The sequence below is a fragment of the Phyllostomus discolor genome, chromosome 7 (assembly GCF_004126475.2).
Source record: "Phyllostomus discolor isolate MPI-MPIP mPhyDis1 chromosome 7, mPhyDis1.pri.v3, whole genome shotgun sequence".
In the NCBI taxonomy this organism is placed as follows: Eukaryota; Metazoa; Chordata; class Mammalia; order Chiroptera; family Phyllostomidae; genus Phyllostomus; species Phyllostomus discolor.
Window position 1 is genome coordinate 14222384 of NC_040909.2, and position 24974 is coordinate 14247357.

The 24974-nt window shown below is 38.3% G+C and overlaps 1 protein-coding gene across 17 annotated transcripts in view; it reads left to right on the forward strand.

The window, feature by feature from the left end:
• Positions 1–3700: 3700 nt before the first annotated feature.
• Positions 3701–24974, forward strand: part of CLASP2 (cytoplasmic linker associated protein 2) — a 153338-nt gene continuing 132064 nt past the window's right edge. For 9 of the 17 annotated variants that reach the window (XM_028518048.2, XM_028518052.2, XM_036030546.1 and 6 more), the window contains exons 1-5: positions 3702–4116; positions 16080–16158; positions 20783–20886; positions 22883–22974; positions 24139–24214. In XM_028518048.2, coding sequence (XP_028373849.1) covers positions 3922–4116; positions 16080–16158; positions 20783–20886; positions 22883–22974; positions 24139–24214 — 546 coding nt within the window. In that variant the 5' untranslated portion in view covers positions 3702–3921. Of the gene's footprint in view, positions 4117–16079; positions 16159–20782; positions 20887–22882; positions 22975–24138; positions 24215–24974 lie in introns of all 17 variants that reach the window. The other 8 variants (XM_028518045.2, XM_036030544.1, XM_036030547.1 and 5 more) reach the window with 1 other exon arrangement.

A 24974-nucleotide genomic window follows, 5' to 3' on the forward strand; every position in this document is an offset into this window, starting at 1 on the left:
ACAATTTACAGAGAAACAACAGTAGAGTAGAAGAAGCCAAGAATCATATCAATGATTTGTAACATAAGAAAGCAAAAAACAATCAGTCACAACAACAAGTAAAAGAATCCCAAAACATGAGGATAGTATAAGCAGCCTCTAGGAAAACTTCAACAAGTCCAACATTCACATAATAGGGGTGCCAGAAGGAGAAGAGAAAGAGCAAGAAATTGGAATCTATCTGAAAAAATAATGAAAGAAAACTTCCCTAATTTGGTGAAGGAAATAGACATGCAAGTCCAGGAAGTACAGAGAGTCTCAATTATGATGGATGCAAAGAGGCCCACTCCAAGACGTCATAATTAAATTGCCAAAGGTTAAAGATAAAGAGAATCTTAAAAGCTGCAAGAAAAAGGAAGTTAGTTTCCTACAGGGGAGTTCTCATAAGACTGTCAGCTGATTTCTGAAAAGAAACTTTGCAGGCTAAAAGGAATTGGCAAGAAACATTCAGCTGTGAAAGGCAGGTACCTACAGCCAAGATTGCTCTATCCGGCAAAGCTATCATTTACAATTGAAGAGCAGATAAAGAACTTCCTAGACAAGAAAAAAACTAAAGGAGTTCATTACTAAACCATCATTTTATGAAATGTTAAAGGGACTTAGTTAAGAAAAAGAAGATCAAAACTATATACAAAAAATGGCTAAAAATAAATGTCTACCAACAATTGAATCTGAAAAACAAACAAGAAAAACAGAGACAGAATCATGGATATGTTTTGATGGTTGCCAGATGGGAGGGGATGTGGGGGAGTGGGAGAAGAGGTGAGGGGATTAAGAAGTACAAATAGGTAGTTACAGAATAGGGTTGGGGATATAAAGTATAGGAAATGGAGTATCCAAAAAACCTACCCATGACCCATGGATGTGAACAATAGTTAGGGAGATTGCCTGACAGAGTAGAGGTTACTGGGTGGTAGGGGGCAAAGGGGGAAAAATTAGGATAACTGTAATAGCATAATCAATAAAATGTAATTTAAAAACCTCAAGTTAAACATAAACTCTTCCAGGAAGCCTTCTCTGATTTAGAGCTCTCCTATGCCTGTTCTCGGTGCCATCTGGACAAGGAGTCTTTCATCTAGGCTTCCAAAAACCCTCTGCTTACCCTATCATAGCATCCTGGAAATGTCAATTATTTTTTCTCTCTGTATAAGTTTGTTGTGGGTCGATAACAGACCTAAACAAACTTTGTATCTATAGAACCTGGCACAGTGTCTAGCACCTAAGTGCTCCAAAGATATTTGTTGATGAATTAATGAGATACACATAGAGTATGTATAGATAATAGTAACCAGTGTTTACTAAGCATTTCACAGTTATTTGCGGGGTTATTCAAATGCCATCATATTATCTTATAACTTAAAGACTATTTAGGTATAACTCACATACCAGCTAATGTGAGTCTTGAGTTACTTGAGTTCGGACAAGTGAACATAGACAACACAAGACTAATAGCAGCCATAACTTTTGGTAATAGCCACAGGTAGGGCTGAACTTAGTATCCAGGTCTCCTATATTTTATTTTTTCTATGCTCCATATTGCACCTGATCACTGGCAATTAAGGTGGAAACATCTCATAGGCAGCACCCTCTCTTTATATTCTTCTGCAACCCTTTACGTACTGAACTTAGACACACAAGGCATAGTAAGAACAATTTACTTGTTTGAGGTCCAGCTTCAGGAAAATTACAGTGAATTAGAGATGGAAGAAACTTTACAACAAAGTACAATATGAAACACAGGAAATATTAAGAAAAAACCCTCAGAATAAAAAGAAAGGTTTATTTGAATTTGGAGTGTCTTCTTATTGTTATTATTATATTGTTACTGTGAACATTTCCAGTGTCGATTTCATTCACTTGTTCAACTTAAATTGATTGGGTGCTCATTATTTGCCAAGCACCATCGGAGGGGAAACAAATGATCCTGGAGCTTTGTACATAGTGAAAGAGACAGCAATTATACAGATAATTACTAAATTGTGGGTGGCAATAATTGGCAGAAAAATAAAGACAGTGTGCATTTAGAATGTATTATAGACCACTTTACACCCACTAAAATAACTAAAACAAATAACCCCTACCATACTAAATATTGTGGAGTGCATGGAACAATTGGACCTCCCAAGCACCGCTGGTAGGAGTGTAATATGGCAGTTTCTTCTAAAGTTAAACATACAGTTTTAACACCCAGTAACTCCAGTTGAAGGGAACCAAAGTTTTGGCTTTTGGGATATTGATTTTTAAGCTGGTTATTCAGAAAAGACTCAGAATATTTGACTCTCCCTCACTTTCCACCTAAGAGATTCAGATGTAAAAACTTGCTCCAGGAAAGAAATCTTAACCTTAGCTGAATCTGAATTGAGTACAGTAGATGGGAGGGTGTGGATCGGGAACCTATGTACTTGATCCTGCCCCAGTCTCATTTTTTTTCCTGGGCTTCCTAGCAAATTTTTACCTGCCTTGTGTTTTGCTCTTCTTCACCTATGAATGGCTCCTTCTCCCTTTTGAAATCTAAGATCTCCCTTCTCCTTTTCCAAAATAACATATATACCAAATTTTACCTATCTTTGGAATTTTCATGCTTACGTTAATTCCATGTGCCCATGTATTAAAATTGTATTTCTCCTGTTAATCTGTTAATTTATCAGCCCAGCTAGAAGAATTTAGAAGGTGGGAGGTAAAGTGTTATTATTTTTTAGCTCCTCCAGAATCCTTGGTATTTACCCGAGAGAAATAAACACAACTGTTCACACAATGACTTCAACATTAACACAGCTTTATTTATAAACATAAAGAACTGCAAACAATGCAAATGTCTGTAAACAGGGAAATCAACAATTGTAGTGCTTCCATAGAATGGATTAATAGCAACAAAAAGCGACAACAAACACCGACAGCACCGGAATGAATCTCGAAACACTAAACTAAGAAGCCTGACTCAAGAAGAGTACAGACTGTATTAGGTTATGTGATGTGAAAAAACGGGGAAAATTATGCTAAGGTGATAGAAATCAGGTTAGAATTCCCTGGGGAGGCTGCGGTTATTGCCTGGAAAGTTCCCGGAGTGTGGAAACGTGCTACATCCTCGTTGGGGTGGTGGTTACACTGGTGACTACATTTGCCAAAAGTCACGGACTGCATATTCAAAATCTGTGCATTTTACTCTCTGGAAACTGAAGTTCCGTTTAAAAAAAAAACAAAGCATTATATGGTCACCCAACCAGGGGTGGTGGTGGCTGGAAACAGGGGTCATGATCTTTTTTTGTTTTTGTTTTAATGAAGGAGTGCATTCCACCAGGTTGAAAACACGGGACTGGGGTTGGGGAAGAGAGATTCTAAATACCAGATGCCTTCCCATCTGGTATTTAGGCGGAGGAAAACTGGGAAACGTTCTGTATTTCACCGAGCGAAATAGGAGACTGTGACACGCGTGGCGGGGAAGGGTCGGCCTCCAGGGTCGGCAGGGGAAGGGTCGGGCTCCAGGGTCTGCCGACCGAAGTAACCTCACTGCCCTCCCCCGGGGCCCCAGTCCACCCAGCGCTTTCCGCACTGGCCACTGCCGCCACCGCCGCCACCGCCGCAGAGGTCCATTCCCGACAGGCCGGCGCTCGCCGACGTCGCGCTGACGTCACGCGCGTGCTGACGTCGCCGACGGCCGCGGCCTCTGAAGCGGGCTGGGTGCCGGGGGGCGCCGAGTTTGACTAGTTTGGGGGCCGCCAGGCGCCTGGCGCTGCTCCCGCCGCCCGCCGCGCCCCGCTAGCTGCTCCTCGGCCGGACCCAGCGTGTCGCGCCCGTTCCCGCGGGGACCCGCACTGGAGGCTGGGCGGCTCTCGGCGAAAGTTGGCCCCTCACGGGCAGGCGGGCGAGCGGGCGGCCGCGACCATGGAGCCCCGCAGCATGGAGTATTTCAGCGCCCAAGTGCAGCAGAAGGACGTCGGCACCCGCTTGCAGGTCGGCCAGGAGCTGCTGCTCTACCTCGGTGCCCCCGGCGCGGTCCCGGACTTGGAGGAGGACTTGGGCCGCCTGGGCAAGACGATCGACGCACTCACCGGCTGGGTGGGCTCGAGCAACTACCGGGTAAGCGGAGGCGGCGCGGCTGGGCCGGGCACGCCCTCCCCGGCCAGCCCTTTAATCCGGACGTGCGGGTCGGCCTGGCGGGTCTCCGGTGTGCGCCTGGTTCCTCGGGACCACGCAGTGAAGGGGAGACCCCAGGACACGCGGGTCCTCTGGCGAGCCTGCCTCTCCGGGCCGGTGAAGGGGAGGTACTTCCCACGACGACCAAGTTTTTTCCGCAGTTGTGAACAATGACAAATGTAGCGATTCCCTGACACGGTCCAGCTTTATTGGCATTAGGACACAGTGTTTAATCATTACTTAAAAAAAAAAAAAAACAACCCAGTGATTATTTACATACGTAAAGGACACGAAGACTTTTTGCATTTGTGCATCCCTATGTAAACACTACCTAGACCAAGACATAGGACATTAAAATACAACTTTTTAAAAGAGATGCCAAGTTAATCCCTCTTTAATAAGTGATCTTCATCCTTCATCTCCTGTTTCTTTTTTTTTAATGTAATTTTTGTGTCTGGGAGGTTGTGCTCTTCATCTCTAAGGTCCTTGTAGAGCTTAATCAGGTACTGTCAAATCTAATAAAAAGATGCTGACCCTAGGGCATTACTTAATTGCTTTTTATTTAATATCGACAGAGAGGAACGGAATGCTCTGTCATCTCGTTTTGACGCAGTTGAGGAGGACTGATTCGGATTTGAAACCATGTCCTAGCAGGTTAGCTGATGCAGAAAAATAAGTAAATAAATAAAAGAATGAAGTACGGGAAGGAATAAGTGTTTCTGATGAGCTGCTGGTAGGCAGGTTGTAATGTAGCCCCGTTGGGAGGCCAGGTAAATGTTCTGTAATTAGCCTGTACTATAGTGTTTAGCAGTTACTTTTCTTTCTAGTCTTCTGGTGGCAGTGTTGCTTTAAAATGCTGGCCAAACCTGCCGTGAATGGAATGAAGTGATTCTTCTTAGTAATAATGTATTGTATAACCTAGTGAATAGGCTGTACTTTGAAAACTGCCCTCATAGAGAAGAAATGCATACTCTAGAGTTGTTATGAAGATTTTATAGTGAGATTTATGTAAGTTTTGAAAAGGATTGACTTTTACAGGATAATAGTTTGAAAATTACTACCTTGATGCTGCATTGCATACTATCTCACTTTTTTAAAAAAATTGAAAAAAGTTACTAATAATATATCATTACTGTTTGGGGATTATTCTTATTTCTGTGGAAGAAACAGTCTAAATTTTCTAACTGTAAGAAGGGCATATAAACACTAAGATAGTTGATTTTATGTTGCTACATAGGCTGTTTTAGAAAGTCAGTTCTTTGGTAATGTTTGGGAACTTGAACTTAGTTCAAACACAAGACATGGTTGTCACAAGGTAGTTTTCTTTACTGGCAGCAAGTAAAGGATATAGGGGATTCATATCCAAAGCTCTGCCTATCCAAAGGGAGGCCTAGCCATTGCTTATAGACTCTTCTTTGGTCATCTACATGTTGATTTCTTCTTTGCAGCTGCATTCATCCCTGTCAGACTCATCCTGTTTACAGCCGTGTCTGTAAAATACTATGCTACATTTTAACACTTAGCAAGAATCACATCTAGTAATAATATTTAGAACTGTCCTATCCAACAGTAGTGCTTATTCCCTTTCTCAAGTGCTGGCTATGGGTCATTTCACTCTTCAGATGTGCCCTCAGTGAAGGGCAGTTGAGCGGTCCCATCTCTTGAAACACTCTTGGCTTCTGTAATACCACAGAATCCCAATTTTTCTTTAAGCCTCTATGCACTACTTCAGTCAAGTGCTGTGTTTTTCCTTTAACTGGTCCTTAAGAGTTAGAATCCATCAGGACAAGTGCATCAGATTTGACCTGAATTCTCATCTTTTTATTACACATTCTCCCCATGCTCCTCAGTAGATACTATAGCTTGAGACAATGTCAGCAATCAGAAGAGAGCTGCCATAGGCTCCTACAACCTTATCTACACACTTCCTTGTAGATGCCCATATATTCTACTGCTCAGTTACAGTGAATGAATTGTCTTTCTTATACCGATCCCTCCACATGCACATTAGATCCTATGCCCCCCTGCCTACTCAGAGACCTTAATTCATCAGTTCTGCGCTCTCCCTCCTGAATCATTCTCTCCTTTCTATGGAATGCTATATGGAAGTTTTTCTGACATTGTTAGAGAGAAGACATTGTAATTGGTGTTTTGTTTTGTTTTGTTTTATAAACTTAGTTACCAAACTAGATCATCATTTTTTACCCAGGATACAAGAAAATATTTAACTCGTGGAAAAAGTGTATCAGAATTTTCTTGAACTACACACAGATAATTGTACTTACATTTTAAATTATGCTGAGCAAAATGTAATTTTTCTTTGCATTTGCTAGCACCTCAGATTTGTGTCTTAATAACTGCCATTGCTTCAATGAATTTGAGTGACTATACTATATCCTGGGTATTGTTCTCTATACTGATGATCCAGTAGTGAACAAGATTAGCAAAACTCATTCATTCAGCCTCAGTATTTATTGAGGACCTACTGTGTGCAGGAATGCACTCTTCTAGACACTTCCAATGCAATAGAAATGGAATGACCGAAACCCTTGCTTTTACGGATTTAGATTTTAGTGGGGAGAGTATAAACAAGGTAGAGAACTCAGATCTGCATGTTAGATGGTGATACTTACTTTGGAGGGAAGCAGAGAAGGGAATAGGGAGTGTTGGGCAGGATGCAGGTGTTCGAATTGTAAATAGCTGGTCTCTGAAGACCTGAAGAGATGGTGATTTAAATGAGATTGGAGAGTGAGATCCCTGCGGGTCATGGAGGTCCTATGAGAAAGAGGAAGGTGGATGGGTATACAAATTAGATGATTTCAGGTAACAAGTGTTTCTAAAAGTATGAGCGTGCAGTGAGACTGTTTTGTATAGTCAGGAAAGTGAGGTGAAATTTGACTATAGATGTGAAAGAAATAAAGGAGTGAAGAAAGATTCAGGCAGAGGAAACTGCAGATGCAGAGGCCCTAGTTTCGTTGAACATAAAGAAGGCCAGCATGGTTAGAGCTTAACAAGTGAGTGAGATGTTAAGAAAGATGAAGGTGGGGAGGCAGGTGGAAAGAGACTTAAGGGATTTTCTTCTAAATCATTGGAGAGTTTTACGTGGGTGGGAGGGATTTTTTTGAGGAGTGTGGTCTCTGTAAAGGAGCAACAGAAGCAGCAGGGAAATGATGGTGGCTGAGGCTGGTTTGGTCACATTGGCAATGCTGAGAAGTGGGAGTTTGGGATACGAATTGCAGGCAGAGCCCCAGGACCTCCCCTTGGAATGAGTGTGAGGGTTGAGAGAGGAATTAAGGATAATTGCTTAGCTTGGGCACCAATAGAGGGTGCTGTTTACTGAATTGAAGATTGAGAGAATAAGTTGGATGAAGTAAGTATAATGTTTGGTTTGACTATGTTGTTAGATCTGAGAGGATTGTTTAACATCCAGGTTGATATTTAAGCAAGCAGTTGGGGTCAAGTTCAGTGGAGAGGTCAGACTTGAAGATGAAAAGTATGGAAACAGATATATATAATACACTCTAGCACTTAACTTTTGCTGAAGACAGTCCTGTGATTTCAGGAGTCCCCAAATTTTAAAAGGCATTTTATTATGACAATAAAATGTCTTTATAAAATTCAATTAAATATCACCATTTAAAGAGTCCTTAGTATCAAGCACTGTCTCAATGTGGTTTATTTGCATTACCTCATTTTATTCTTTAAGATGGCCTTAGAAAATTGATGCTAATATTTTCCTCATTTTGTAGGAAACTGTATTTTCCTTTAGGTCATAGACCTGGTAAATTGTTGGAGGAGTACTCGAACCTAGGGAGATTGGGGTCTTCCTACTCTTTTTCCTTTTCTGTCCTTTTGTAAACCTCTTCAGCATCCTATCATTTGTGAGCTCTGCTTTCATTTTTTTATATTGTATATCTACAGCTGTAACAGTAAGTTGATTATAAAAAATGGAGAAAATAATAAACAGCATTTCTACTGTAACTATTTAGTGCTGGGCTAGGTAATGTGCTAGGATTTCAAGTCTTTTTTTTTTTTCAGAATCCTTTTGCCTTTTGAAGGATGATACTTTTCAGTTTTGGCATCACTGTGATTGTGTTTTTTATAAACCATTAATTTCTTAATGTATCTTTTTTCATGTGAGACCAGAATCAATTTTATATTTCCTTCTCAAAATATGTCAAATATCAATATAAATTATATATTCTGAGTAATTATACATATCCAGACATCTCAGCCTTGACACTTTGAAGCACACTAAAAAGTAATGACCTATGTTTTTAAACTTCGAATGATTCTCTGTAGTAAGTATTCTGATTTAGAGCAATACCTGAAAGCTTTCATTAACTTTCTACTGCTAATTATGATATTTTGGAACTTCTTCAATTACATACTTTCCTAAATTTTTACACTTTAAAGCCGTATTCTGGCATAAATTCTTTGGGACTATGGGAACTGTATATTTTGACATAAACTGTTCATCCTTTATTATACACTTAAAATTCCACACCATTGTGTATTCCTTGATATGTAATGTAGCTGTAGGTCCAGCTATATGATTTCTTGCAATCTCCCTTTTTTCTTAAAAAGATTTTATTTATTTTTAAAGAGAAGGGAACAGAAGGAGAAAGAGAGGGAGAGAAACATCAGTGTGTGGTTGCCTTTATGCATCCCCTACTGGGAACCTGGCCTGCAACCCAGGCATGGGCCCTGACTAGGAATCAAACCAGTGACCCTTTGGTTCACAGGCCCACGCTCAATTCACTGGACTATACCAGCCAGGGCCAAATGTATCATTGTTTAGTTTGCTAAAAAAAAAAAAAAAAAAAAAAAAAGTGATCTTGCCTATTCCTGTTACCTGTCATCGATGAACATCCAAGTTTTAATTTTTTACTATTAACACTGTCTTTTTGCCTTCTCAACTTGCATATGTGCATGAGTTTGTCTTGGGCAGTTATTCTGAACCCTGTCAGATTACTGCCCTCTTTTAATGCCTCTTTTTATAGCCAGGAAGTGCATTTTAGAGATAATACCCAATAAATATGATCTTTAAAAACCCCAGTAATGTCCTAACTGTACAAACAAGGTAAATTACACATAATTTAATGAGATAAAATATATTTCAGTATGAAAATGTGCCACCCTGACCCCCCAAGAAGACATAGACAATGGCGCCAGTACACATTATTGCTATGAAAGCTACCTACCGCTGCCAGCGCAGACGGCTGTAGATGCGTGGTTGCTGGTGGTTCAGACGTCACCGGTAGTCTTACTGTTGGTGATTGTGATAATTCTAGAGCACTAAATTCTGAACCTTATTTCTTTGAGTACACCAACTTAAAGAATTTGACTATTCCACCTGACCTCCAATCTGTTTCGCTTTGAACTGTCCTCTTATTTGAGCTCGATATGCTTGTCAATCAGTCACACCCTTACATTGGCTCTTAATTCCCTTCTGCTCACTCTTGCTTTTTTATGGTCCTCATTTGATAAAATGCATTCCTGGTTACACCAACTCTGCCTACCCCATACCTGCAGCAGTGCAGCTGCAGTGAGGTTGAGAAAAACACAAAACCTCTAACTGGTTCATTTTAAAATCCTGATGTCCCAATGGGCCTTTCATGTTGCTTGGCAGTTAAAGTATACTGTATTTTCTTAGTTCATTCATTCACTGACTCAGGCAACTATTTTACATCTATTCCTCTCCCCACAGATCTATCAGTATCTCTTCTTCTGTTATCAGTGTCAGCTGATGACCTTGCTTCCTACTTCACTGAGAAAATTGAAGGCATTGGAATTTCTTTAGATTCCCATTCCAGATTTATACCCATAGCAGGTTCTCAATATTTGTTGAATCAATAAAGGAAAGCACACTTGTCCTTTGACTTACTTTCTGGCTGCATTCCTAGAAAACTTGTATACTAAAACCATGCAAAAGAAAAAAAGATTTCTAGGCTCTGGTAACTTTTTCAGAAAGGGTTTTTCATTTACTTGAATAGCTGGCAGCAAGGCTGCCAAGTATGGCCACGTACCTTTGGGCTGTACAACTCTAGGGAACAATGTTTTGTGTCGTTCTACACGGTTGCTCCACATCATACCCTAGTTGGGAATAATTGTTCCTGGGTATGAGTCTGGAAGTGGTAATTGTGAGTTATAGTTCCCTGTCTCGACCCCCTAGCTCCACCTAGAAATTAATCAGTATCTTTAATTTTAAGTCCTGTTTCCCTCCTTTTTAGAGGGAAATAGTTTTACTATTTATGTATTTATGTGCAAATAACCTGGTATTTCCTTTCAGATTTTCAAAATGTGTAAGCCATCAGGTTTTGCTCATTTGATCTGGGCATCCATGTCCACTTGGCAATTATTCTATCCCATTCTTTTCACTCATTTCCTTAGATGCTGAGTTAATTTGTGGGGAAGAAATGTACTGTGAGAGAAGCATTAACAGGAGTATGTTTGTTATGACCAGTATACACCCTTTTATTGTTGTTGTTGTTATAGAAAACATCCATGATTATGAATTAACCTTCTGCCCTTCCTCGATTTCAGGAACTCTTGTTGTCAGGCTCTCTCACTTTTACATGGAAAGTTTTTTACCTGTGATTCTGTTTTTAAATATTTTATTTAACTTTAAACAGGGGGAAAGGGAGGTAGAAAGAGAAGGAGAGAAACATCAATGTGTGGTTGCCTCTTCCACGCTCCCCACTGGGGACCTGGCCTGCAACCCAGGCATGTGCCCTGAGTGAGAATCGAACCAGTGATCCTTCGGTTTCATAATCTGGTACTCAATCCCCTGAGCTGCATTGGCCAGGGCTTAGCTGTGATTCTTAAATTGGGGGTAGTCATTACTATTGTAGGCAGTTACTTAGTGCCATTGTTGCTTGACAACATTTCTGATTTAAACTATTTGGAAGACTACATGTTATATTGAATTGAAATTCTGGAGTCAGTTGACATCAGATTATTCACATATATTCACCTGTGAATCAGAGGTGGAAACAGAGAAAAAGAATAGGAAATATTCTGGGACTTATCAAAAATACATTCTTTTATCTTTTTAATATATTATATAATATATATTTATGTTTTTACTTTTATATTTGACATACATCTCTTAGAAAATACATGATTTTTGCTTTTATATTTTAAAGGATCTGAATGGAGGCATTTGAGTTCCTAAAGAAGTGGTGAGGAGCAAAGTAGATTATTGCTTTAGTTGTTTTCCTTTCTTCTTTCTGGGGGATTTTAATATTCTGCTTACAGAGCCTTTAGCCAAGATGCAGGCTAAGTTGAAAGATGTCCAAATGGAAATTCAGGAAAATTATTAGTAGCTCCATGGTAAATTTTGATTTGCTCTATCAAATTTGCCGACTATATTCTTCAGGAATGTGTTGACTATTAGTGTGTCTTTATTTATTAACCCATGTGAATTTTAGAAATAGTCAAGTTGTACCAAAAAAATTGGGACTCTTTTGGAATTACATTGAATATCATCTTTTGGAGGAAAACTTGATATGTTCATGATATGGATTTATTTTTATCCATGAAAATTGTTTAGGCTCTAGTGTCTTTCATTAGTGTTTCATTATTTTTTCCAAAGAGGTGTCATGCACATTTTTAAAAGATTTTTCCCTAGGTAATTTATACTTCTTGAGAGTATTGTTAAGGCCATGTGTCCTTTTTAGAGTTGTTTTGTGGCATGAGAAATCAAATGATATTTTATATATTGATTTTTTTAATGGTTAGCCTACTTATTATATAATTTAAAATCTTTTTCTTGCTATTTGAAGAATCTTTTAGGTTTTCTGTACATGTAATAGTCACAGACAATAACGACAGTTTTGCTGCTTTTCAGTCCTTTAGTTTTGCTTGATTTGGCACACTGGCTAGCACTCTTAGGATGAGGTTGCACAAAAGAATGTGGACATCCTTGAACTGTTCCTGGGTTTTAAGGGTATGTTCTAGGAATCATGCTTACTATGTTTTCTTAAAAAACCTCATGGAGAATTTTGAACATATATAAAGGCAGACAGAATAAAATAAATTCACCTTCTGTGGCTTAATCCTACCCCATCACTTTATCATCAGTCACAGATATATTGTTCATTCATGAGTCTTTCTAGTTAGTGTCTTAAAGATAAGTGCTCTTTAAAAACAAAATTATTGCCTTGGCTGGTGTGGCCCAGTGGATTGAGTGCCAGCCTGCAAAGGTCGCCAGCTGGATACCTGGGCAGAGAGGATATGCCTGGGTTGCAGGCCAGGTCCCCAATAGGGGATGCATGAGCGGCAACCACACATTGATGTTTTTTTTCTCCCTCTCCTTCTCCCCTTCTTCCCCGCTCTCTAAAAATAAATAATAATAAATAAATAAATAAATAACGAAATTATTAATGTAACCTCAGTATCATTATTATATGTGGACAAATAAATCCTTGATATCAAATATCCAGGGTTCACATTTCTAATGTTTTAAAATATCATGCAAATTTTAAAATCAGTTATTTTAAGAAAATCAGGATCCAAGTAAGATTCAGACAGTGTGATTTTGTTAATATATATATTAGTTCCCTATTGCTGCTGTAACAGATCACCACACACTTGGTAGCTTAAAACAAAAACAGAAGTTCAAAATGGGTTTTACTAGGATAATACTCCAGATTGCATTAGCATTATATTCTTTCTGGAGACTTTAGGAGCGAATTTTCCATCTTCTGTAAGCTGTCTGCATTTCTTAGTGTATGGACTTCTCTTTCATTGTTAAAGCCAGCAGTGTAGTATTTTCATACCTTTCTCTTTGATCATTGTTTGTTTCCATCATCACACCTGCTCTGACTCTTGGAAGGGCTCTTGTGATAACATTGGGTCCAGGATAATCCATGGTAATTTCTCCACTGAAGATCTTTAAAGTCGCTATATGTTTAAAGTTGTTTTGCCAGGTAAGGCAACATAGTCATGGGTCCTGGAAGGTAGGATAGGATGTGAACACCTTTGGGAGGTGATTATTCTGCCTTCCTCACTTATCATGTTTGTTAAGTCTCTTTGAATCTGTCTCTCCTTCAGTATCTCTTTTTAAAACTTTTGGATTTTACATATGGCCCACTTCTGGATTTTGGTGATTTTATTTTGTGATATATGTTCCCTCTGTATTTCCTATAAATTAGTAATCAGATCTAAAGCTTGATCATTCAGATTCTCCCAATCTCTGTCTCTGTCTCTGTCTCTGTCTTCTCTCTCTCTCTCTGCAAGACTGCTTAGGCTCTGGCCTGGTGTAGGTCATTTGGTTAGAGCACATGCCCTGTGTGCCAAGATTGCTGGTTTGTTCCCTGGTCAGGGCACATAGAGAATCAACCAGTGAATGCATAATTAAGTGGAACAACAAAGTGATTCTCTCTCTCTCTCCTCTCTCTCTCTCCCCCCCCAACCCTTGCTTTTCCTCCCTCCCTCCCTCTCTACAATAAAGTTAAAAAGAAAAAGGTTTTTTAATAAGTAGTGTTTTTACATTAAAGAGGCACATAACATTGGGAAGGCAACAGCCATTCTAACTCCATATCTAAACATTCAATGTTTAGATCACTTAATTCATTAGGGTTTGCAAAATGATATTCCTATTGTCATGCCTTCATTTATTAGCTGGAATACTTTCATAAAGAGAAACTTCTCCCATTTACTACTATTTGTTTACTCAGTGGTATGGTTTATATGGAAAGGCAGATAGAGTTCATATTGTTTTCCTTTTGTTTACTAATTATGAAAAGAATGAGGTTGTCTTTTAGTATCCCCAATTTTTGTTACCATTATGAACTCTTGTATTCGAACATATATAATACATTTCAAGACAATGCAGTTATTATCCTTATTGGTAATAAAACTATCCAGCCTTGACATAACCCTGGTAATCTTTGATACTGTTTCTGCTACCTGATATCACAGAATGTTGTGTCTCCTCTCCTGCCCTAGAATTAGCCACTTCTCCAAGAAGTTCTGGTTCCTTTTAGTTGGAAATGGTATGTAGGAAATACAGTGTGGGTGTTAGTGGAACTCATTGTTACAGTTTGTTCGTTGTTTATAGATTTTTTCCCAATGCATAGGGTTAGGTTTTATTTTAATTTTAAAGAAAAATACATGTAACTTCATATCGATACTCTAAATCAGTTTCAGAACTAAGATTTTACTACTTCTCTCTATATATATTTTTAAAGATTTTATTTATTTATTTTTAGGGAGAGGGGAAGGGAGGGGAAAAGAGAGGATGAGAAACATCAAAGTGGGTTGCCTGTCACATGCCCCCTGCTGGGGACTTGGCCTGCAACCCAGGCGTGTGCCCTGACCAGGAATCAAACTGGTGACCTTTCAGTTTTGGGGAAAATGCCCAACCCACTGAGCTACACCAGTTAGGGCTCTTTGTTTTTTTAAATAAACATTTATAACCATCTATACTTATTTGCAGTCCCTTTTTAAAATACATACATACATTTCCCCAGCTTGCTTCTTTACTTAATATATCTTGAAGGTCATTTTAATACCAGAATTAGGATAATCCTAATTTTCAAGTGTTATAGTACCTGTAGTGTGGATATACCTTATTTATTGAATCTGTCCCATATTGGTGAACTTTGGAATAGTTTCTAGAGACTTGCAATGTATAGTCTTTGCATGTTCTTTCATAATTTGCTGATACACCTCAGAGATAGATTCCTAAGTGAGAGTTTAATAAATGTGCGTGTTTTGCCTGCTGGTTTGAAATACTGCTTTTATCTTCTGTTAAATTTTATGTGTGAGTCTATTTGTGTATTTTCAGCTATATTTTTAAATAGCTCATTGATAGGACTCACCCATTTAAAGTGTGCAGGTCATTGATTTGATCTTGGGGGTGAGGCTTCATCAGAGATCCTACCCCTCCTCAACTGGAGACCTTGAATCATCTGAGCCCAGGATGGTTTTCTGCTCCTCCCTCTGAGGAAGAGGGGTCCCCCCCCCCAACTTTTTACTCAGCAGTTTTGAGTTTTTAATCTGTGACAGTGTTTGCCTTTCCCTCAGGAACTTCAGCTTTTGTTTCTTTTAGGGCATGGCTATGGGGAAGGTTTGCGTCCTGCTTGCAGAGTTAGCTGCTCCCTTCCTGTGAGACCACAGAGATACACTGTTTCCCATCTCCTGCCTGTCTCCACTCTTAATTATGAATGTCCACTAGAAGTTTGTGGAGAAGGAGCCTGCAAGTGGGTGTGAACTCTCCTTGTGTCTGTGGCTACTAGGGTTTCTGTGTCTTAATGCTGGTCCACACTCAACTATTACCAATGAGTTAAATGTAGCTGGACTTGTCTTATCCACTTGTACAGCCGCTTCATTTTTTTTCTGTCCTCTGCCACATGTGACCTACTGCTTCTGTCCCATCTCTCCTTGGGGGCTTCTGTCCCTCCTCAGATTTCAGGTTATTCTACAGCCTAAGCTTTCTAATGGGTTCAAAAATAGCTACTGGTTTTATGAATTGTTTGGCTTTCTCTTGTTACAGTAGAAGTGATGTTTTTTCCAGTTTCTTCTTCCAGACAGAAGCTGGAATTTCTCTGTAATTAAAGATCTCTTAATTTTTAACTTTTACGTTGGAAGCATTTCAACATTACAGAAAAGCCACAGGTGAACTGTGTACCTTTCACCTAATTTACCAATGATTAACATTTTGCCAAATATGCTTTATCACTATCTTCCTGTATATTTACACATCATTATTATAATTATTGAACCATTTGAGAGTAGGGTACCCTGACCTCATGACTATTCACCCCTGAAAACTTCAGTCTTTTTATAATTTTAAAAACTTGGTAATATATTATATGAATATCTTTGTATGTCAGCAATTATAAACTGATATTAAAGTATGTATAGGTAATTTGTATTAAAATTTTTTCATTCTCTAGGTATCATTAATGGGATTGGAAATTTTAAGTGCCTTTGTGGACAGATTATCAACACGATTTAAGTCCTATGTAGCAATGGGTAAGTTAACTTTGTTTATTTAAAAATTATGGCAGCCCTGACCAGTGTGTCTTGGTTGGTTGGACGCCGTCCTGCAAAGCGAAAGATCTTCAGTTTATTTCTGGTCAGGGCACACACTGGGATTGTGGATTCAGTCCCTGGTTGGGGCCCATACCAGAAGTGACTAATCGATGCTTCTCACATCGATATTTCCCTCCTCCTTTTTTTCATTTCTCTCTCACGTCGATATTTCTCTTCCTTTCCCTTCTTTGAAAATAAATAAATAAAATCTTTAAAAATTTTAAAAAATGATTATAGTCCTGGCTGGTGTAGCTCAGTTGGTTGGAGCATTGTCCTGTGAACCAAAAGGTCACAGGTTTGATTCCCGATCAGGGCATATGCCTAAGTTGTGCATTCAATCTCTGGTTGGGGCAGGGGCAAGAGGCAGCCAGTATTTCTTTCTCACATCAGTGTTTCTCCCTCTGTCTCGCCCTGCTTCCCCTCTCTTTAAAGATTGTAGACATGTCCTTGGGTGAGGATAAAAATAAATAAGTAAAATTGTTGTATATTTTGACATACCGATATTTTCTCATAGTTTTTATTTAACAGTAGTCAGTTCTCTATAAACTCAAAAGTGTAACTTTGTGCAACTTGGAGATCTACTACTTAGCATTATAATTTACCCAGTTATAAAATATTTTAAGCATATTCAAATAGATAATTATATTCCCTCAAGACAAAGAAAGAAAAGAAACTTACTAAATATAATGCTAATAAATTTATACTTTTTATTTTCAAAGATTTTACTATATTTTTACTTTTTGTAACATATTAAAATGTATAATATAATTTATAGCACCACTTTTCAAATGATCTGTTGTGAAGGGCTAGTTTTTTCATTGCTAGTCTGTTGCAGACCAGTATTTTGTAAAATGCAATAAAAATAAGTTACAGCAAAATTAAATGAAAAAAAATAGAAGACCCAATTTTTTATTATTAGATTTAACAAACATAAAATTACTTTGGTCAGATGGTTTCAAAAACTGCATTATATAAACACACTCAATTTTTCTTACCACAAATAGTTTGTAGACTGCTCCTGGGCTACTGGCCATACTTCAAGCAGCACTTACTTACAGTGTGTTTGTAAAGAAGAGCATTATACCAGTACAGTGCTCTTCTTTGTGTAGTAGTTAGGGTTACAGAGCTGGCTCTGACCTACTTTCTAAATCTGAGTGACCTTCATGTGCCTTTGGAGTGTTTTGGTGAGTGGATTTGGTGTGGATTTAGTTCCTTGTTATATAGAAACACTTAAGGGTAACCCCAGATGTTTGTTAATTTCTTTCATGGATTAAGTTAATGTTTCATAATGTATCATCACACGTTCGAATTATTTTTGGTCAGCTTTTTTCTTCATATTTTTGTATGCCACCAAATTCTGTCAATTCCCATTTTTTAAAAAAAGATTTTATGTATTTGTTTTTAGAGAGAGGGGAAGGGAGAAAGAAGAGAGGGAGAGAAACATCAATGTGTGGTTGCCTCTTGTGTGCCCCCACAAGATCTGGGATCTGGCCCGCAACCCATGCATGTGCCCTGACTGGGAATCAAAGTGGCAACCCTTTGGTTTGCAGCCCATGCTCAATCCACTGAGCTACACCAGCCAGGGCCCAATTTCCACTTTTATTTTTATTGTCTGGCTATCCTTTCAGCAGAAGCATCTTAGTTTCCCTGAGGTTGTTGTTGTTGCTGTTGTTGTTATTGAGAGAGACATCAATTTGTTGTTGCTCCACCCATTTATGTGTTCTTTGGTTGTGCCCTGACCGGGGAATGAACCCATAGTCTTCGAGTATTAGGGCAGTGCTCCATCCGACTGAGCTACTTGGCCAGAGTTTTTTTTTTAATCCTCACCCGAGGACATGCTTATTGATTTTAAGAGAGGGGAAAGAGGGAGAGAACCATCATGTGAGATAGAAACATCCATCAGTTGCCTCTTGGACATGCCCAGACTGGGGACTAAATCTGCAACCTAGGTATGTGCCCTGACCAGGTGTTGAACCTACGACCTTTCAGGTTACAGGACAACACTCCAGCCAAGTGAGCCACACCAGCCAGGGCTACTATTCCTTTTTAAATCAATACCTTGTTTCAATTCATTCTTTGTTGGGTATCTTCTGAAAAGAGGACTTTTGTACTGTGTCAGTCTCCTGCTTAAAATCCGTATTATAGGTATTTAAAACTTTGCTCTGTGAATGTGTTTTGTGTGTATTTTCTTAAAACATTTTGAAACAGTGTTTAACTTTAGCAAGTTTTACTTAAAAATTCATATTTGTGGCTTGTTTTGAAAAACTGGCCAATATGGCAACCCTGACCTTCCACCCTCACGTGGAATTATTGACTGAAGCTGTGTTGTAACTTCCCTTTTGTTCAGATTGTGAGCTTTTCATTCATAAGTCTCTCCTATGTCCCCTTGTTTCCTCATAATGGAGAATATCAGTTACAACACAGCGGGGTTGAAATATTGCAGTTCTTTTTTTTTTTTAAGATTTTATTTATTTATTTTTAGAGAGGGAAGGAAGGGAGATAGAGAGAGAAACATCAATGTGTGGTTGCTGGGGGTTATAGCCTGCAACCCAGGCATGTACCCTGGCTGGGAATCGAACCTGCGACACTTTGGTTCGCAGCCCGCGCTCAATCCACTTAGCTATGCACCAGCCAGGGCAGAAATATTGCAGTTCTTAGACCTGGTTCATCTTCTGCACTCCCCATACCGCCTTGACTATAGGTGTTTATGTTTGTGACCCCTGCCCTCTAGTAGCTCCCTACTGTTAGTTGTTATAGGCAGTATTTAGACTTGAGAGTAATTCTGGACATTACATATGTCACTTATTTTTCAGATGTAAGGAGGGCCAGATGGGGTTGAATGTACTGACTGCTCACAGTGAGGCAGTGGGAATACGGGGACCAGAATCCTAGTTTATTGCCTCCCCAGGACTGTTCTGCTTTCAGAATTCACTTCCTTTTGCTCTCTTTGGTGTTCCAGTTCTCTCAGCATGTGTGTCCCTTCTCCATTTCAATAGCATTATTTATTTGTGATCTTCAGCAAATACTCTTCTCCATTCTAGCTAATCAGAAACTTGCTCACTCTTGTTAGTTCTGGCTTAACTTGTTTATGCCTCTGCTGTGCTATTTATTTTTGAAATCCTATCCTCTTCTCCATGGTCCTTTCTTTTTCTTTTAAAGATTTACTTTAGATAATATCTGGGAGCTTTACAGAATAACCTTACCCTACACTGAATTTTTCTTTACTCCATGATTCTTTAAAAAACCTTTTTTTAAAGCCTCACCTGAGGGTACATTTGTTGGTTTCAGAGGGAGAGTAAGGGGTGGGGAGAAATACAGGGATTGGTTGCCTCCGATGCACAACCTGACCAAGAATCGGACCCGCAACCTAGGTTTGTGCCCTGAGTGGTTGGCAACCTTTTGGTGTAGGGAAAGGTGCTCCAACCACCTGTGCAAACCAGTGGGCAGAGCTCCGTTCCTTGTTTAACCTAGGACTCAGCCTCCAGTTCCTCGGGGAAAGTATGGCTACACCTGTGATGTCAAAGAAAAACAAAAGACATTAATTTCTTTGCTTCGGATCATGCCCGGTGATTGGGATGAGGGGAACAGTAGGTGAGGTGTTAGAGAGAGTGCTTGCTCAGTACTCTTCACTCCCTGAGTTGCTTGACTGTGTTTCAATTTTCAGGAATCTTCTGAAGTGAGGACTGCTACAGATGTTTATGGGTTAAGGAAATAAAGACAAAAAGAGATGAAATAATGTGTCACAGACCTCACTAAGTGGTAGTGGTAATATAAAGAATTACAGAAAGATAATTTCAACTGTAACATATTTTTGCCCTATAAGCTGACTTAAGAACCTGTGCCCTCTGAATTCTAACCCCCCCCAGTTCCCTCTACCCTTACCCATAATAGATGTGATTTCTTTGTCTTGCTCTGTTGATTTATAGCTACAAAAATCTTTTTTCATGAAAATTTCTTTAAAAATGGACTCTAGACTTCCTTTCCTCCCTCCTTTTACGGAATAGTGCCAAAGTGTTGGGCCTAGTAGAGAAAAACCTCAATTCCAGTGAACTAGGCTTTTTGTTTTTGTCAGTGAAGTGTAGTATGTCCTACATACAGTACCACACATACACAATTTGAGGAGTAATTGTAAAACCAGTCTAGAAACTAGACTTGGCTCAGGTCAAAAAACTAGAACTCTGCCAGTTCCTTAGATGTGCCCTCTCTGCATTTCCTGACGACACCTCCCTCCCTCCACCGGAGGCGGCCACAGTCATGACCTCTGGGATAATCATGCCCTTTGCTGAGCTGTAGACCTTGATGTCTATACACATCCCTAAATGGAATGATGGTTAGTTTTTCCTGTTTTTTGAACATTATTATTATAAGTGGATGTCATACTGTATGTATTCTTTTGGAAGTTGCTTCTCAGTTATTTTTTATTAGACTCATGAATAAAGAAGTGAATAATTGGTTTACCTCGTAACTTTTCATTTATGGAAACAATTGCTGTTTGTACTATTGTAAAATATAGTTTATAATTTCGATGAATTTTAAATATTTATTCTTTTCTCTCATTCTCTAGTTATTGTAGCTTTAATAGACAGAATGGGAGATGCCAAAGACAAGGTTCGTGATGAAGCTCAGAATCTGATACTGAAGTTAATGGATCAAGTAGCACCGCCCATGGTAGGCCTGCATTTTAGAATTTTGATTTTGCTAGTTAATGATGAAATATCAGTAGGACAGATGGTAATCATAGCAAGTCAGTCCTCAGGGGAAATGAAGGCTGAAATTTTAAGCAGGGAATTGTTGCTAACGGTTTAAAGAGGTTGAAATTTAAGATAAGATGTCTAGGGTCATCACAGAGCATGTATAAAGGACCCATGGACAAAGCCAACGGGGAGAAGGATTGGGGGGGAGTGGTGGCAGGAAAATGGAGACAACTGTACTTGAAAAGCAACAAAAAAATCTGTATTTAACTTTCTGGTTTTTTGCTTTTCTTTTTCTTATTTTCTACTCTTTAGTGTGTTTTTAAAAAGCTAACTCAGATTTTAGTGATTTGACAATATACTGATAATATTATTTTTAGGATTTTATGGTTTTCTTTACTTGCATTATTATAAAATGTTCAGTGCAAAAGCTTGTTTTGAAAAATACTGAACACTATATATTTCTGCAACTCTTACAGAGACAGGAAGGTATTTTTAAAAAATTTAACAGGTAGTTACTAATTGTAAAAGGCATATATCTATGACAGCAACCTGTATTTTATAAGTACAGTAGAAAAAATTTGCCCTTATATGAAGGTGTTTGAAAGGAACAGAAGTAAGTTGACATGTATATACAGAGTACCATGGGTATCCACCATGTTAAGTGGAATAATATTACAGTTTGAAATATATATAATGATATTGTGTTATTTAAAATATAGATTAAAAATTATGATATTACATGATTTATAATAACCCAAAGAGTATTGTATTACAAAAGTGAACTATTTTCTCAGATTTAACCAAAGTCCTTGTTAGTAGCTATGGTGGATATCCTTCCACAGTTGTTCAGTGGTTCAAATTTCAACTTGTTTTTGACATGCTGTTATTACAAACAGGACTGTAAGGGACATCCTTGTACATGTATCTTTGGACATAAATATAAGTATAGAGTTCCAGAGATGGTGTTGCTGAGTCATTTTTTAAAAATCTTTACCTAAGGATATGTGTATTGATTTGAGAGAGAGATAATGATGTGAGAAATATCAAATCAGTTGCCTCCTGTACTAGCCCCAACTAGGGACTGAACCCATAAAACTTAGGTGTATGCCCTGACTGGGAATCGAACCCATGACCTTTTGTTATATGGAATGATGCTCCAACTAACTGAGCCACCTGGCCAGGGCTGAGTCAGGTTGGTTTGTTTTTAAACTTCCAAGTTACCTTCCAGAAAGTTTCAAAAGAATAGAGGCCAGGAAGAGGGGGGTGTGTATGCGTGTGCATACATGAATTTAGTAAATGGTAAGGGTGGTGTTTCTAAATGTAGAGAAAGATTTGATTGGGACAATCAGCCAAATAGTTGGAAAAATAAAGCTGGATTCCTTCTTATACCAAAGCCATGTAATTGTTTTAGATTATTTGTATAGGTTTATTTATGCTTTTTCCAAAAGAAAATTGCAGTGGGTAGCAATAAAATGACTTGCCTAAATATGTTTCTGTATTTGGGTCCAATCTTAAAAGGAGAAAAGCCTGAATCATAAAATGTTGAAACAGCCTGTTCCATGTGACAGTCTGTAGTAGTTGCTAAGCAACATTGGACCTTTTAAAATGCTTACTGGACTGCTGGGCTTATAATGGTAGCATTGTTTTTGAAGATTTCTAAAGCTTAGAACACATTCTATGTCCTTGGTAATTCTGAGGTTTTTAGGTGTTGAACATAGTTTTTCTGAAACTAATACTAAAGTGAAAGATATAAAATAAAAACTAAAAATGTAATTAAGATACTAAAAATTGCGTGAGAGCACAATTTGCACATCAGTGCAAATTTGGCTTAGAAAAACTTGTAGATAAGTCAACAGTCCAATGGAAAAATTCATTTACCAATAAGGTTGGTAGTAAGTTTGAGAATAGATAAAAGATTATATCATGAGTATTTAATTTTTGTTATACATGTTCACTTTTCTTTTGAATAGCACATTTGGGAACAGTTGGCTTCTGGCTTTAAGCACAAGAATTCTCGATCCCGAGAAGGCGTGTGTCTGTGTCTTATTGAAACCTTAAACATGTAAGTTTTATGATTACTGAAAACAGCTGCCTATGCTTTTCATTTTTTCTCAAAAAAGCAGTATGCATTTCACAAAGCGCAAGGAAAGCTATGGAAATAAATTTTAAATCATTATTAACTGCTCTCTGGCACAAGAGTTTTTATTTTATTTAATACCTTTATTGACTTTTTGTGTACGTAGTATTATCTCTCATGTTAATTTAAAATTACTAGTTATGAGAAGTGTTTTTTCTTAGCCTGTTAATAGTTGCTACCCGAAGTAGATGTTCATATGGCAAAAATGTTGATGTAACTTAGGCTCTACTTCTGTGTTCTGGACCCAGTTTGGAACGGTTTTTAACTCAGTGGTGTATCAGATGTTGTAGCTGTTTCCCCACCTAGGCTTTCTAGAACAGTGGGGGTGGTTGTGAAAGTCATGGACTGAACAGGACTCTCCCGGGGAACTAGACAGTGAACCTGGTGGCTGTATGCGGAGCTCTGATAGCAAAGATGTCAGGGGCTCAGAACTCCAATCTGAAAAGGTTGTAAATTGGAACTTTTGTTCTCTTTCTGGATTATTTTTTCAAGTTCTGTGTAGCAAGATAGGTAATATATAATAGCTTTCAGCTTTTCCTATAATGTTACTTCCTTTTCTCTAACTATACCTTCATTTATTTTCTTTTATTCCTCTGTGGTCCTTTCTGCCATCTAGAGCTTGTAAGTGCATTCAGTCTGCACAACTTTTGTGGTTTTTGGCTCTTCTATCATTTGCTTTCAACCCATGACATCATCAGAAATTAATAAGCATAAATAAAGATTTTATTGGAATGCAAATTTGAGACCCAGAGTCTAAAAAAATCACTATTTTAAAGCAAAAGTTCAAATTTTCTTGAGTGACTGAGAGGTTGCCAGGTTTAAGAGTGCCATTGGTTGAACATGTTGCTCTGTTGGATCTTGTATTGACAGTTTTCATTGTCAGTTGTGATTACTCCAAGTTTGCATATTTAACATTGTTTAGAATTAGTTTTTTGCTTGTGTCTCATATCCTTCATGTTTTAATGATGTGTGCCTGTGCTCTCTACCATGTTTGTCTTATTAATACAGACAAGAAGAAAGTATAATGATATTTTGTTTACTATTTGAATAAAACCAAATTCTTTTTTTTTTTTCCCAAATTGTATTTAGTTTTGGAGCTCAACCATTAGTCCTCAGCAAGTTGGTACCGCATTTGTGTGTGCTATTTGGAGATTCCAGCAGTCAGGTAAAATTTTATTTACATTCAAGTGGTGACTAATTTTTTAGCTGCACCATCTTTGCCAGTGATCTTATTCCATTTTAAAAAGAAAAAGAACAAGGATGGAAAGGGGTAGAGAAGTTAAGATTTCACCTCAAGTTTTCCTTTAAAATCCACCAAAGTTAGTTTTTAGGAACACACTATATATTCACTTAAGTTGCTTAGGTTTGTTCATTGTTTAGCTGGAATTAAGGATAGATGAGACTTAAAGGATAGTTCTTGAGTTTGGAACTTGAGTAACAAATAAATCTGCTTCCCTTCTGTAGTGCTAAGTGTTCATTGTGAGAACAAGTTATTGGCTTTCTGTCTTTATTTCCAAATGGTTGCATACCAGCTTTTTTGCAACAGTCATAACCCTATTTAACAAAAAGAATTTGTGCCAATGGAGTATCACTTGATAGAAATTTCTTTACCTAAGCTGTATGTACTATAGGCATAATACAGAGGTGTGTTCCGGGTCTTGTCCCTTCTGGTAGAATTGAATCTTGGTTATGACTGCTTTGGCACAGCTTACACATTTGGAATAACCTAGATAAGGTTTCCCCTGCTTTTAGGCCCTAACTAGCTCTGCCTCTGGAGGTCTGTGAAGAGTTCTGTCTCTTCATTTGCTCTTTAACAGTGAACTCTGCAGGGGAACTAGAGCTGTCTTCCAAATTCCTGTCTTTAGACCACATTTTTTCCCTTTTAATTGTAGTAAAATATACACAGCATAAAATTTACCATTTCA